General features: G+C 41.7%; 1 protein-coding gene across 1 annotated transcript in view; it reads left to right on the top strand.

Annotated features, from left to right (window-relative positions):
* Positions 1-5642: 5642 nt before the first annotated feature.
* Positions 5643-13654, top strand: part of mrpl23 (mitochondrial ribosomal protein L23) — a 31710-nt gene continuing 23698 nt past the window's right edge. Inside the window, exons 1-2 of the mRNA XM_034588511.1 lie at positions 5643-5795; positions 6828-6950. Coding sequence (XP_034444402.1) covers positions 5776-5795; positions 6828-6950 — 143 coding nt within the window. The 5' untranslated portion in view covers positions 5643-5775. The remainder of the gene's footprint in view (positions 5796-6827; positions 6951-13654) is intronic.

The raw sequence follows: 13654 nt of genomic DNA, 5'->3' as shown, positions 1-13654 counted from the left end.
ACTGCGTGGCATGCACCCGCTGCCTCCGAGAGTGTGAACATGGGACAAGAAAAAACAGAGGAATCTGACCTGAACTGGCCACTACCTCGGACCACTCACTTTTTAATTGGGTGTAGGGTGGAGGGGCTAATGGTTTTTCGTTGTGTGGGTTAAGTGGAGTTACAGCTTCGTTCAGGCTGGACAAAATCAAAAGCTGCAATTTTTGATGACCTCCCATCATCAGTTTTGCAGCAGCAGTCACTCCAGCGCTTTGCATTGACAGTCAAAAATCCGGCATATTTAGGATAATCATTTCTATGAATGTGTGCAATCTGGTGCATCTCTGTCTGACTATCTCTGACTCTTTTTTACAAGTCATTTTCTGCAGGCATGCTAGCTGCTCTGTGATGCTGAATTTGAGCAGAAGAGCTTTGAGTGAAATACTTTATTCGGCAACAACATCTTGTAAGGACATGGCTAACATCGTCAGATATCTTAGTTTATCATGTGAGCATGCTAATGTTTGATAAATTGTATATTTTCACCAGAAGAGGGATCATCAGGGATCAAGGATTCATCACCTTGGAACCATGCATTTATAATGTTGAGCCACTCCAACTCACATTTCAGCTATTACTTTGCAAAACTGAAAAACTATGAATATGGTACAAATCTTTATCAAGCTACATGGCACCGCTCAATGGAATTGTATTTTATTTTTTTAAATATTGTTATTTCCTTGAATTGGAAGTTGTAAATATTAAATTGACATACTATAGGGTTTTAGAAGGTGAGTAACTTTTTTGGGTAACATTTCAAATATCTGATTCTTAAGATTCTTCCTGTGGGACGTGTGGATTTCTGTAGAAAACATCACAAAAGTCAAACCAATCGTTGCTGACATATTTCAATCTGGAACAAACGACTAACAGACTGACTGACTGACGTTATCATTCACAGAGCATTAAAACAAGTGTGGCTAAAACCAGGAGTAGACATTGACTGTCTTGGTCTTTGTCTCAGTGACACACTGAGGTCCAGTCTTGTTTCTATGAAACATCTAATACAGATTGTCAACAGGGGATGAAAATGGATTTATAAACAAATGCTGCCAAAAAAGATAACCGTCCACCCATACTGAAGTCCAAGCCTTCTGTCGGAGCTTCACCTGCGGCAGCAGAAGTCAACATGGCTCCGCTGAGTCCAACATGGACTCTTTGTTCTTCATTGCTTTCACTCTTCCATCATGTTCTTGTCCCGGCTTTTCATCCACTTCTCTGCTCTGTTCAGAAACTTGATGTGCAGCTGCTGCTGGTGATACAACCTCTGGATGAGGCGTCGTTTTGCACATACAGGGTTGTATATAAACTTATTTTAGCTACCCAGCTTTTTGTTGGACTGATTCAAGATGCACGGTCCTTTCTTCATGGATGGCTGAAGTGGCTTCAGAGAGAAATGCTAAAACAGTGGGTCCCGTTACACGCTCAACTATTCACTTCATCTGACAAACTTTTCCATCTTCACGTCTGGATCTTCAATTTACCATTTCCATTTTTTTCTTCCTGGGACATTCAATACCGGCAAACCTCTCCTCCGGCTGCCTGAGAGTCGGAGGGGGAAAGTTTCCATGTGGCCCCAGCGCCCGCTCTTGGCGGGACAGTCCCACTGTAGACCAAACTGTTTCCGTCTATCCACCTCTGCTGTTAGAGCTTTCCCTCCTCCTCCCATACTTTCTCCATTTATATACTGTCACACAAACAGCTACTTTCCATTGCCCCAGACCTGAACCTTCATTCCAGTTCTACCAACTCTCTCTCTCTCTCTCACACACACACACACACACACACACACACACACACACACACACACACACACACACACACACACACACACACACACACACACACACACACACACACACACTTAAGTGGTGACTTCAATCTAATTTGCTTGTGGGCATACCGTGAGCAGTGCTGAGTATCTGAATCAAAATGAAAAGTAACTGATTCAACTTAATGCCAAGTTAAGGTGTATATATATGTGTGTGTGAGAGGCTTTGTGTACATGCACATGCTTGCATGTGTGTAAATGTATGTCACACCCTAAGTGCTGTAACTACAAGGGCCAGGCAGTTAAGTGGTCAAATCATTAATCAGAATTTCAGTTATGCACAACAACACATTTTAAGTTTGAGAAGCAAAAAAAGCTCATTAATCAGGTTTAAATTCTTACGGCAACCAGTGAAATTAACTAATATCCTTGACTTTTATTTCCTGTCAAAGAGCCCAACTGTGTGCATTAACAAACAAGCTTGAATCGCGTCTATAAATGGCAGAGTTGGACAACAGTGTGAGACCGGACCTTTGGCTGAAGGTTGTGTCGGTTCATGTTGCTGGCCCCCTCCGCTCCCCCTGGATCTGGCTTGGTCTGCGTTGGCTGGAGCCTTGCTAAACATTGGCACCCTGACGGAGGTAATGAGTGCAGCTACCGCTCCTGCACACACAGCAAGCTCCATGTCCAATGGGCCCAGCGGAAGATACAGGTCATAAGAATGTGGAAATCAATATTGCACATATATGAAGACATGGTTTTCTGCAAGGTAGGAAGGGTATAACTTATATAACAGACACAAGGTAGTAAAAATGTATTCCTATAAACAAAGCAGTAACACTAATGTTAGCTGTTTGCTTATGCATATATCTGATAATGTATAGATGAAACAAAAAAGGCACCTTTATATAAATAACATCACGAGTAGAGTTACATTTACAGACATGTGCATAGTCAGAGCTGGACGAAGCAGCTGTGGGCCCCTGATGAGTCCCCTAAATTCATCAGGATATTATTTTGTACTTAATTAAGACTCAACAGTTATTTGGATTGGTATATTTGACAAGTAATCAGCAGTTAATTGTTCTGTCAGAAAACTGTGACAAATGCCCCTGGAGGGTTAGGGTTATACAGTATATTGAATTTCCAATGATTTAAACAGGAAAAAACAGGAAATCTTCATATTTCAGAAGCTGAAAAAATTATTTATTGGCTATTTAATTGAAAAATTACTTTATTACTTTGATTGTTTTTTTCAGGTGAGGCCCGAGGCCTTGACTCTCTATATATGGACTCTATACTTCCACATTATAGATTTATTGTAAATAAATACTTCTTTTTTTTAATACATGTTTAAACACAGATCATGATTCCAGGCATCCAGATTTCAAGTATGATTTAATATAAAAGAGCACACTGTGCTGTTTTCTATAGAACCAAGGAGTGTGAGATGGTTTCATGATCGTCAAGCTTTTTGAGGATCTTTGAAGAGGACTGATCAGTAACGGTGACACTGCGTGATAAGAGGCAGGCTGATGCTTCTGAGAAAACACTTTGAACGAACCTGAAATGCTCTGTTCCCCCAGGTTATAAAAATGCTTCTTACTTACCTCTCGTGGAAAAGTGAGAGTTTTCTGCCTCATGAAAGCCGTGGAGGCACCAAAACATGAAATTATAGATTTTAAAGACAGAAACCATGTGAGTCACTCCCGATAATCCACTAATCACACTGCAGATTATCTTTTCCACTGTCTTCTGAATATAAACAAATATTCTGAGAGCATTATTTTAAAAACTGTGGTGTGATAACCTGTGGGAGCAAAGAGACAGTTTCTGGGGGTTAAGTCACATACTTGTCACATATCTGGATTGGATTGATTGACAGGTTGTAAGAATGATGACAAATCCAAAGTAACAGGCCACTTAAACACACTAAACATGAACAATGATATGATGGAATTCAATGTATCTTAATCATTTATATCATTGAACAACCCAGTGGTTTAATGTGTAATATAAAGCAGCAGTACACATTACAGTGTATGTATTGAAAGTAACCTTCTCACCTCTGCCTCACCACCTTCAAACACTCTCATATCAGCTGTCAGATCCGCCAGCTGCAAAGCAACAAACAAGTAAACAACCAACAAAATCACATCAGTGAACATTTATTTTTCTTGTGGCAAAAAAGCCCAACGGCCCGACGGTACAGATGACAGAATCTTCTGGATATAGTGAGACGAATACCTGAGCCAACTGGGGAACATTACAACAACTGCATAATAATCAAATGCCTAACTGCCCCTCCAGCACGGTCTCTGTCCCTCTCTACACACACACACGCACACACACACACACACACACACACACACACACACACACACACACACACACACACACACACACACACACACACACACACACACACACACACACACACACACACACACACACACACACACACGCCATGGCATCTTAACTGATGGAAACTTCCCTCCCAGGCATAGTGTAGGCTGTCAGTGTGGTCCAGTGTCAGTGTGGTTTCCTGCCAGGTCTGAACCAGCTGAGCCAGGGACTTATGTTCCACTCAGGGGACCTTCAATCATCCTCACCCACCCCCCCCCCCCTCCTCTCTCTCTCTCTCCTGCAGGCCCATCATAGTGGGTGTGAGGTCAAACACTGGGGCATGGAGCACCATAGAGCGATGGGATAAAGTCTCCCTCTGCTGCTGTCTCATCTCATGTGCCCCTAAGAAAAATACTCACGGCCATTCTCAACATGGAAACCCATTCTTAAAATGAATATGAGCTCTGCTGTTATCCAGGGATGAGATTGAAGCGGCTGTTTCAAATGGGAAACATTTATTTATGGGAGTATTGCATGCTCAGAGGATGTTACAAGTTTTTTGAGCCATAACGTACTGGTGTCAATTGGATATTTTGCATGATACAGCACTGATCTCACAATTTAGATGTGTATTTATTGACAACCACCTATGCATCTGTTAGGTGTATATATAATGGGATTAATATAGTGTGCATGCTTGAATTAAGCTTTTGCTTAATGCTAAAAAAAAATCTATAAAACACAATTGTGCTTAAATTAAATTCCAATTGCAGAATTTATATTAAAGTGAACAAATACTTAACTCTGAGAACTTTGACCAAGTTTGAGAAAGTTAATAGTTGTGATTATTAACAAAACACCTTCTAACCATGATAGTGTTGCCACAAACGTCTTATGAGTTTGAATGAATCCTGTGGATAACAGTATTCAGATTTGTTGGTGGGCTGGACAAAATGATATCATACAATCAGTCCATATCCAATCAGTCCATATCCATATCAGAGTTTGTCATTCTTGGTCCATAAGAGCACTTAAAAAATCTTTACATTATAAAGATAAAAGATGGATATCATATCAATACTACTATTACTACTACTACTACTACTACTACTACTACTACTATTACTACTACTACTACTACTACTACTACTACTACTACTAACACTACTACTACTACTACTACTACTACTACTAATAATAATAATAATAATATATCAGTAATGTGGTCCCTTAATTTCAGTCTCTCTCTCTTTTGATTTAAAAAACAATATTAAACTCTATTTATGAACTGGTAACCTATATTCCTCTGTGGTTCAGTGTCAGATTTTAAAAGATAGATAAATATTTCCTGCACTACAAACGTCCCTCTGTGATGTCATCAGTCTGCTGCCACATGCACAGTTTCTACAGATACCAACACTTTTTGAATAAACTCTATGATTTCAGCTGCTGACTCTGAACCTCTCTCTTCAAGGGCACTGCTCGGATCCACTGCGCACGCGCGCTGCGCACTGCTACCGGAAGCACATCCCCGCACGTGTCGCGTTTGACAACCTTGAAGAGACTACAAAACAGCTAAAGTAGCCGTTAGCTTATGTCTCACAACAAACCGGCCCCGCGATGCCAGTGACACGATTATTGTAAGTGTCGCGTTTTCACTTCTCCTTTCTGGATGTGACGATGCGTCTGTTGGAGGTCACGTATTTATTGGACACCATTTCTGCCAGTTTGGGGAGCTAGCAACAACCCAGCTAACGTTAGCATCGCCCAGTCCCAGCCTGTCCAGCGCTGCTCTGTGGATGAACGTAGCTCTTATTGTAACAAGGGGGGCATTTATTTCACACACTTGTAAACAAGTGTTGAGCTGCAGCTTGTGTGTTTAGTATGGAATTCAGAGGAAGCGACGCGACAGCAGTGTAGCCACCGTTAGCTTGTGATGCTAAAAACAACACGCACAGTAGTTATACACGTTACCATGACATCCGTGTGGTTTTAATTGTCTGTAGGTATTGAATCAAGTCACGTGTTTCCTACTGCATCAGGGCAGTTATTCTTCAGGGTTTCATTAAAGGACATGTGGGGACACTCCAGCATCACTACAGTGAAGTCTGGCTGGGGCTAGTAGAGGAGCACTTAGATGATCAGACAGGGCATAAACAAGCTAGAACCGATTTACAGCTGACAGTAGGTTGGTTGTTCTTCATTTCTGTCACATGAAAGTATGTGCAGGGAGGCCTATGCATTTGTTTTTCTGTCCAGGAGTCACCTAGCTGCTCTGTGCCTTGTCCACACATGCATGTCTGTTAAATAAAATAGGGGTTTTTCCTCCTCCTGTTAATCAAAACAAATGTGAAAGGAAACACAATGACGGCTGTCAATACCTTTCTAGAGCACATCTAGAACAGATCAATATAACCTTGGAAAGACATGATGGTCAATCCTGAAAAACATAGTGGCAGATTGACATTACAAACCCCAAAATCAGTTTTGAAAATTAAATGCCTTTTAAAGAAACTCTTTATAACGTGTGTATGACTTCCAATTAATTGTATTTCTCTATGATTATAACTCTTAATATCTCAGCAGTTGTTAGTGTAATTGTCGGATTTACTGCAGTATGTCTGAAACGGGTGAAACTGTAGAGGATGATAAGAGTCTCCCTCTCCTTTCAGATACCCTCTCTACCAGCTGGGCAACCCTCAGCTGAGGATCTTCAGACCCAAGTGGTTCCTGACCCTCGTGAGGCCGGGGAAAGAGCAGCCCCCTGACACCGTCCAGTTTCGAATCCCAATGGAGTAAGTCTTGATTTACAGTCTTAATTTTCTATCAATCCACTTCTTGATCAAACAAGTAGTTAGCTCATTACCAGTATTAACATGTCAGCCATGACTAGTGGAAAACATGTTTATAGTGTCTTGCTTGAAGCACGCTCTCATGTTTACCCACGTTTGGCGAGAGAAGGCAAGTGAGGAGACTGACAGTGGCAGTAAAACATTGATGGATTATTTTTTCTCTTGTATGGTCCTACGGCCCACATTAACATATGATGTAAATTTGATTATTGTGCTGCTATTATATTTTGCCTCTAACCTATTGTCGTTTGTTACCATTGTAACTGTTGTAGTTTACTATGAGTCAGCTTTATTATACAGGGAACAAACATTTTTAACATGTATTTAACATTTTAGGTGCAGTAAGTTGTTTTTATTGGCACTGAAGCGGTGTTGCTGGATGAGTAATGTGCACCTGGAGTTGGCCACCAGGTGGCGTGACTGCCTCAAGAACAGACATCTAAAGGTCCGTCCTCAACAGTACAGACAGTTCTTACAAACTTATGGCTGTCTTTAATGAGCTGGGTTGCAACAATGACTTGAGCAAGGCAGCATGGTGTGAAGTCAGGTCAACCGTGCCTTTGTTTGGCGCTGCAGTCGAGGTTCAGGTGGGGTGGAACAGAGTGAGATGTGAATCATCAATCACTCGGACAAGCCACAAAATGTGAAAGCACAATGCTTTTGATCGCTCTACAACACTTGTGTGTGTGTGTGTGTAACACACACGCAAGCACACATGCATGCAAGACGGTGCACATTCTGTCAAAAAACGCAACAGGAGGTCCGAACCAGTCAGCACTTAGTAGTGATGAACTGCTTTTGACTACCTCCGCCAGCCAAGGTCACTGAGGTTCGCAGTGTTCCTCAGGCGATGTGAGGCCCAGAGCCCACACTGGGGAGAAAAATTGAAGTTTGAGGCAGATCATCTATGTGTCTCTGGTGGGGTTTAGACCATAATCTGTTCATCCAGGTGCCTGGCCTCCCACTCTGATTCTTGCCTCTTCTCTGCCAAACTCCTAGGGTGCTTATGTAATTGTGTGTGTGTGCGCGTGCATGCACTCGTCAGTGTGGGTGAGTCAGTTTGTTAGAATAGTGTGAGTCTTTGTGTATGTATGCACAAAAGTGGGTAAGTGCAGGGTGCGTGTGTGTTTATAAGGGTGTGTAAGGTTTTTTTTTTTTCTTGCAGTCTTTGATGCTTGGGAGAGGTGCATGGCTGATTGATATGCTGCTGGGGCTTCAGTGTGCACTTGAAACACTGTTATGTTTTACTTCTCAAACACACAATGTAGTGAATGGACACTGAGACAGTGAGACACACCAATTATCACTCCCACTCCCAGCTTATTGATGAGTCTGAGTCAGTACGGCAGTGAAAGCTGTTGTAGTTATGACTGTTGAGGGTGGGCGGCGTAAGCGTGGGTAAGTTGTAGCGCTGAGCAGCTGTTAATGAGAAGTGGCAATATTGGCGTTCTCAGGGCCACAACACAACGTGGCCTTTATCTCCGTGACACCTGGGAGTAGATAGCCGTGGTTGTGTGTCTTGTTCTCCTTCTTTTTTTTTTTTTCTTCTCCTTTTCTTGCTATCATCTGTACACGTCTTTCTCTGTCCTCTCCCTCCCTCTCAACCCTGGGCGCTGCTGTTTATTGTGCTTTTCGTAAACACTTTGCAACGCATCCAGAGCCAATCCCTTTTTGGCACTTGTTGTGTGGGACACCTGGGCTCTGTTCACCCATAATTCACTTTCTACCTGCTGGAGGGAAGTATTTGTTTGTCTTTTTGATTGTTCTCAAACCTTTTGTACTGTGTTAGAATTTTCTCTCTGCTCTAGAAGGAACATCATCAAATTTCTAGGTTTACACCCACACACACCGCTTGTGCCTCACCTGGCATGGCTAGAGGCCAGTGCTCACACACACATGCACACGCACACGCAAAGAAAAGAATACAACACTGGACGTTGTGTTCACTCTACTACGCAGTCACATTTCATGCTACTTTCCTGTCTAATAACTATGAAACCAGACCGGGCTGTGGTTTCTCACTGTAATCAGACTTGAGCACACTCACCCTGCTCCACAGCAGCTCCCATCGTCTTTGCATTTTAACAACTGTACAGTACCTGTTGGACCAAACAACGTCATGATCACTCTGTTTCTGTTCCACGTCATAAACACATGGCTCTAGTTGGGAACCGGGTCATTTTTCACGCTAATTAACCTCAGTTTATGTCGTAGGAAGTCATTTAGCGAGCCACTCGAGCAGTGTAACCAACTGTCGGGTCTTTACTGACCCGTCTCTCTGTGAGCAGTTTACTGACTGCTGGTGACCTGGTCTTTGATCTGTTTCTGTTCTTTTGTCAAACCCAAAACCTGAACAATAATCTAATCCTTCACACGCTGCTCTTATACTCTCAGCTTCTCAACTGTCTCTTCCCTCCCGAAGTCTCAGGTTCCTCAATGGCTTTCCCTCTAAACAAAGTCTGCTATTATGATCTTGATACTTAGTGTTGAGCAACTTCTGTTCATGTATTGTCTGTGTAGATGGGAGGGTTAAAGTAGTGAGTGTGCGTATCTTAACCCAAACCTGACAATGGGGCAGGCTGACAATGAAGAGCGGCGTGCCTTTCATCTGTGCAGAAAACAACTCTCCTGTTTCATTCTCACCACTAAGCCGCTCTGACACAATGTACTTTGATGTTGTGCGTATGAGTACGTACAGACTTTTTCTGTGTACCTTGGATGTGTATCCTGCATTGTGTTAATAAAGGTGACACGTAATATTAAGTCTGAGAGGCTTATTACGCAGCCTTACGTATAACGACTCTTTTTGAGAAATGCTTTTGCTCTTTGGAGAGCACAGTTTGCAAAGCGTGCTTTCGTTCAATGTGTTCCTCTTTGCTGGTGCATTTGTACTCTCTGTATGTCGTCATTATATTGTTAACTTTACCTTTACATAATTTTGTAGTATTCGCTGATGAAAGAACATTTCACACAGCTTATTCTGTAAAGAAATCAACCAACAGGTTTAAATAGGAGTTATCAGGTCCACATAAGCTAATCAACAAACAGGAAAAAGAGACCAGATAGTTTCAGAGGAGGTGCTGAAGGAATGAGGTTCTTCCAAACTGCAGTAAATGCTGCAACACTGCATCAATGTATGCTGTGTGTCAATGGGCAGTCTAGGCACCTGGGTGATATATATGTGCATAGTACACTGGCAGTTGGTCTGAGTATTAATAGTTAATAAAAATATCTAACTTAATGTTAGTCAAATCTACCTTTCTCTATCTTTTCTCTCTCTCTTCCTCTCTCCTTCCTCTCTCTCTGTCTCGCCCTCTTCCAGGTACTTCTTGTATCTGTTGATTGATATTAACAGCGGTCCACAGAGCAGTGGACAGCCACTGCAAAATGCATATAGTGGAAACACAGTGTGTGGCCGCATTCTCTTCCCTTCCCCTTTCCTTGTAATACTTAAGTTGATCTGCCAACCAAAAAGGCACCACAAAAAGCCCAAATGTGCATGCAGCCCAGTTTCTATCAAACAAGCAGCCCCATTAAAAGCCTTCCAGTGGTTTGCCAAGTCAAGTTGCTAAAACAAGCAGCCTTTCCAAGGAGGATTCATAGCAGCCACAAGAAGCTCGATGGTCACTGAATCATCCGCATACAAAGTGATGCTCGTCTTAAAACAAGAAGACATGACAACAGCACCCCTATATTTTGTTGTAGATCTTTTTAAGCAAATGTCCAATGACTGTGGAATGGCATTCAGTTAATACATAAGAATGAAACACCATTATTACAACATGATATTAATGATAAGCATCTTAGATGATAATAATAATACATTTTATTTGTATAGTGCTTTTTAAAGGTAAAAGACAGTTATGTTACATAAATAAATCGCAGATTAAATGCAGATTTTAAAAGGTGAGTTTTGAGTCACATTCTTGAAGGATGACAATGGAAACTTATTTTCTTACATTACAAAGAGGGTTTTTGGCTCCTACAAACATTATACAGCCAAAAATCCTGATCTGCTCAGTGTTTCTGTCCATATTGTTTGTGTATAATTTGTGGTTGAAGATCATTGAGTGCGTGGCTATATAGGACATCCTTTATGTACAACAGAGGCACCACCCATTCACCTGGCGGACATTCTTTTAGCACCAGCACATTAATAGACAAGTGGCATACAGTCGTCTCTGAGCTTCCAGAATTCATTCACTGTCCTTATTGTCAAGCGCTGTCAAAGCTGCCTCTGTCCCGTCTTTGCAATTTTCCAGCTGAGCCCTTTCACCTACTTCTCTCGTATGCTTTTGGAGCACAGGTGTAAATGGACCTCCTTAAACTACTGGAACTGATACTCATGATCTTCTTGGCTTGGGCTGTGTTAGCCCACTTTTTAGAATGGGACTTCCAGGAGCATGTAAGTCCAGTGCGGAGGAAGGCGTACATTTGACAGCTGACAGAAGAGTACAAATTAATCTGCAGAATGACGAATCTGCTCTATCGTCTATTGTCGCACACAAACACAACTATGTCCCAGAGGAGTTCAACAAAGGCATCAAGTTTACCCTATTTCCTCATCCGTGCCGTATCCCTTCAGAGACGGGTTTGTTTCAGACAACTTGATATCAGATTCAGGTGTTATATCTCCCTTGTACACCTCCCCCTGAACAATGCAGAACAATATATCATTTTAAATTGTTTTCTGCCAATGATGCCAGCATGCCTGTTATTAAACTTGCTCGGCAACAACCAACCATAATTGATACTAATCCATCGCCTGCGTCATCTGATGCCTTTCTAGGTTTGTGTTTAGAGTTCTTTCATCATCTTGGGCGAGGAATCTTTGTAGCATGTGTGTTTGCGTATAAATATATACCAGTTGCTGAGGAACGATTTCTTTAGCCCTGGCAGTTGCTGTAGACAGGTTTTCATTCTTCCTAAGAGGCAGAAGTGTGAAAGGTTAGCTTGTGGAGTCAGATGGTTGTTTATACTGGGATGATGATCAGATGCTGCCTGCATCACTATTGGAGACACCGCGCCCTTTGTCTAAGTTTAGTCTTGTTTATGTACACGCTTAACTTGACATTTTCTCCTCCGCTTTCAGCCCAAGGCTTCCTCTCAGTCTGGATTCCAGTTTGTAGCTGAGATGGGAGTCATGCATTTACTCAGGTTAGAGGGAAAACAGTCTAATGTAACCCCTGTAAATGTACTGTACACTATGTGTGTGGATGTTTTCCAATAGAGCTGCAACCAAAATCTGCAACTATTTTTGATAACTGAATAATCGTGCCATTCATTTTTTTTTAAGCTTAAATGTCAAATATTCTTTGGTATCAGCTTCCTCTTCTGTTTGGAATGATTGTAAGTGACATCATGGGCTCTGAGAAACTATTGAGGTTATTTCTTTGTTTTACGTTTTGTGGATTTGATGATTGATTGATAGATCGGTAATAATAATCGGTACATTAATCAATAATGAAAATATCTTATTATACCATTTATTAATAAAATATAATTCAATTTGTATGGCATTTGGTTGATGTTTGTTCTCCATTTTCATATATTTGCTTTTTCAGCTATAGCCAACACCCAATTAATTAAGCACATGTATGTGCATCTAGTGCTGATTAACAGAAATGACTTCATCTTGTTTCATACATCCTACCTCTATGTGTGTGGTAGCTGCATAATTTGAGTAGTAAGGGCAGCAGGGATTTAAAATGTTCTCATTAATCAGATCAGTGTTCCCTCTGCTAATGATCCAGAGGAGACCTTACAGTCCCCGAGCCACTTTCCTCTCTTCCAGTTCCCCACCAATGCTTTCTAGGAAAACCCGTCTCTCAGCGCAATCACTCTCTCTCTTCCTCTCTTGATCTCAAGTACCCCGGTCACTGCGCTCCGCTTCACTGCCCTCTGGCACACACAAGACAGGGGTTTTGGGGGGGAGGTGGGCGTAAATGGAGCAGAAAGACACATCTGCATGCTTCATCTTTGGAAATACATCTCTCTCCTCTCGGGTGGGTGAAGCAAGACAAATGGGCCCACAGAAACCTTAAAAGGTTTGTTTACACCTTTCTTAACACAGTGATGCAGGAACCCCCCGACCCTCACTCCCAGTGGTCCTCAACCATTATATATATATATATATATATATATATATATATATATATATAGAGAGAGAGAGAGAGAGAGAGAGAGAGAGAGAGAGAGAGAGAGAGAGAGAGAGAGAGAGAGAGAGAGAGAGAGAGAGAGAGATTCTCTCTTCTCACAATGGCATCGGCCTAAAGTTGGCATTTAGTAGAAAAAGCCTGTCATACTCAACAGTCACCACATCAAACTATCCTGCTCTGTGTAATGGTGGAAATAGTTACTTGAGTATTGTAAATGTGAGTCTGCCTCGCTTGATTTTCTGCATCTTTGCTGGTCAAATGAAAGTGTTCTCGGTCTAAATCAGCATCAGCTTTGCCAAAAAAAGAGCCTATTATAGAGGAAAGGGCAATTGTTTGTACTGCATGGAAACATATATTACATCACTCACATCTCAGGTACAAAGAGTCTTTGTGTGCACAGATGGGATTTTCTCATGCAAATGTTTGCTTTGCCCTTGTATTTGTACAAAAGATCAAGATATTCTGCTATGTCCTCTGGAAAAATAGACA

The sequence above is a fragment of the Hippoglossus hippoglossus genome, chromosome 6, assembly GCF_009819705.1.
Source record: "Hippoglossus hippoglossus isolate fHipHip1 chromosome 6, fHipHip1.pri, whole genome shotgun sequence".
NCBI lineage: Eukaryota > Metazoa > Chordata > Actinopteri > Pleuronectiformes > Pleuronectidae > Hippoglossus > Hippoglossus hippoglossus.
Note: the sequence above shows the minus strand (reverse complement) of the source record. Positions and strands in the feature narration are given on the sequence as shown.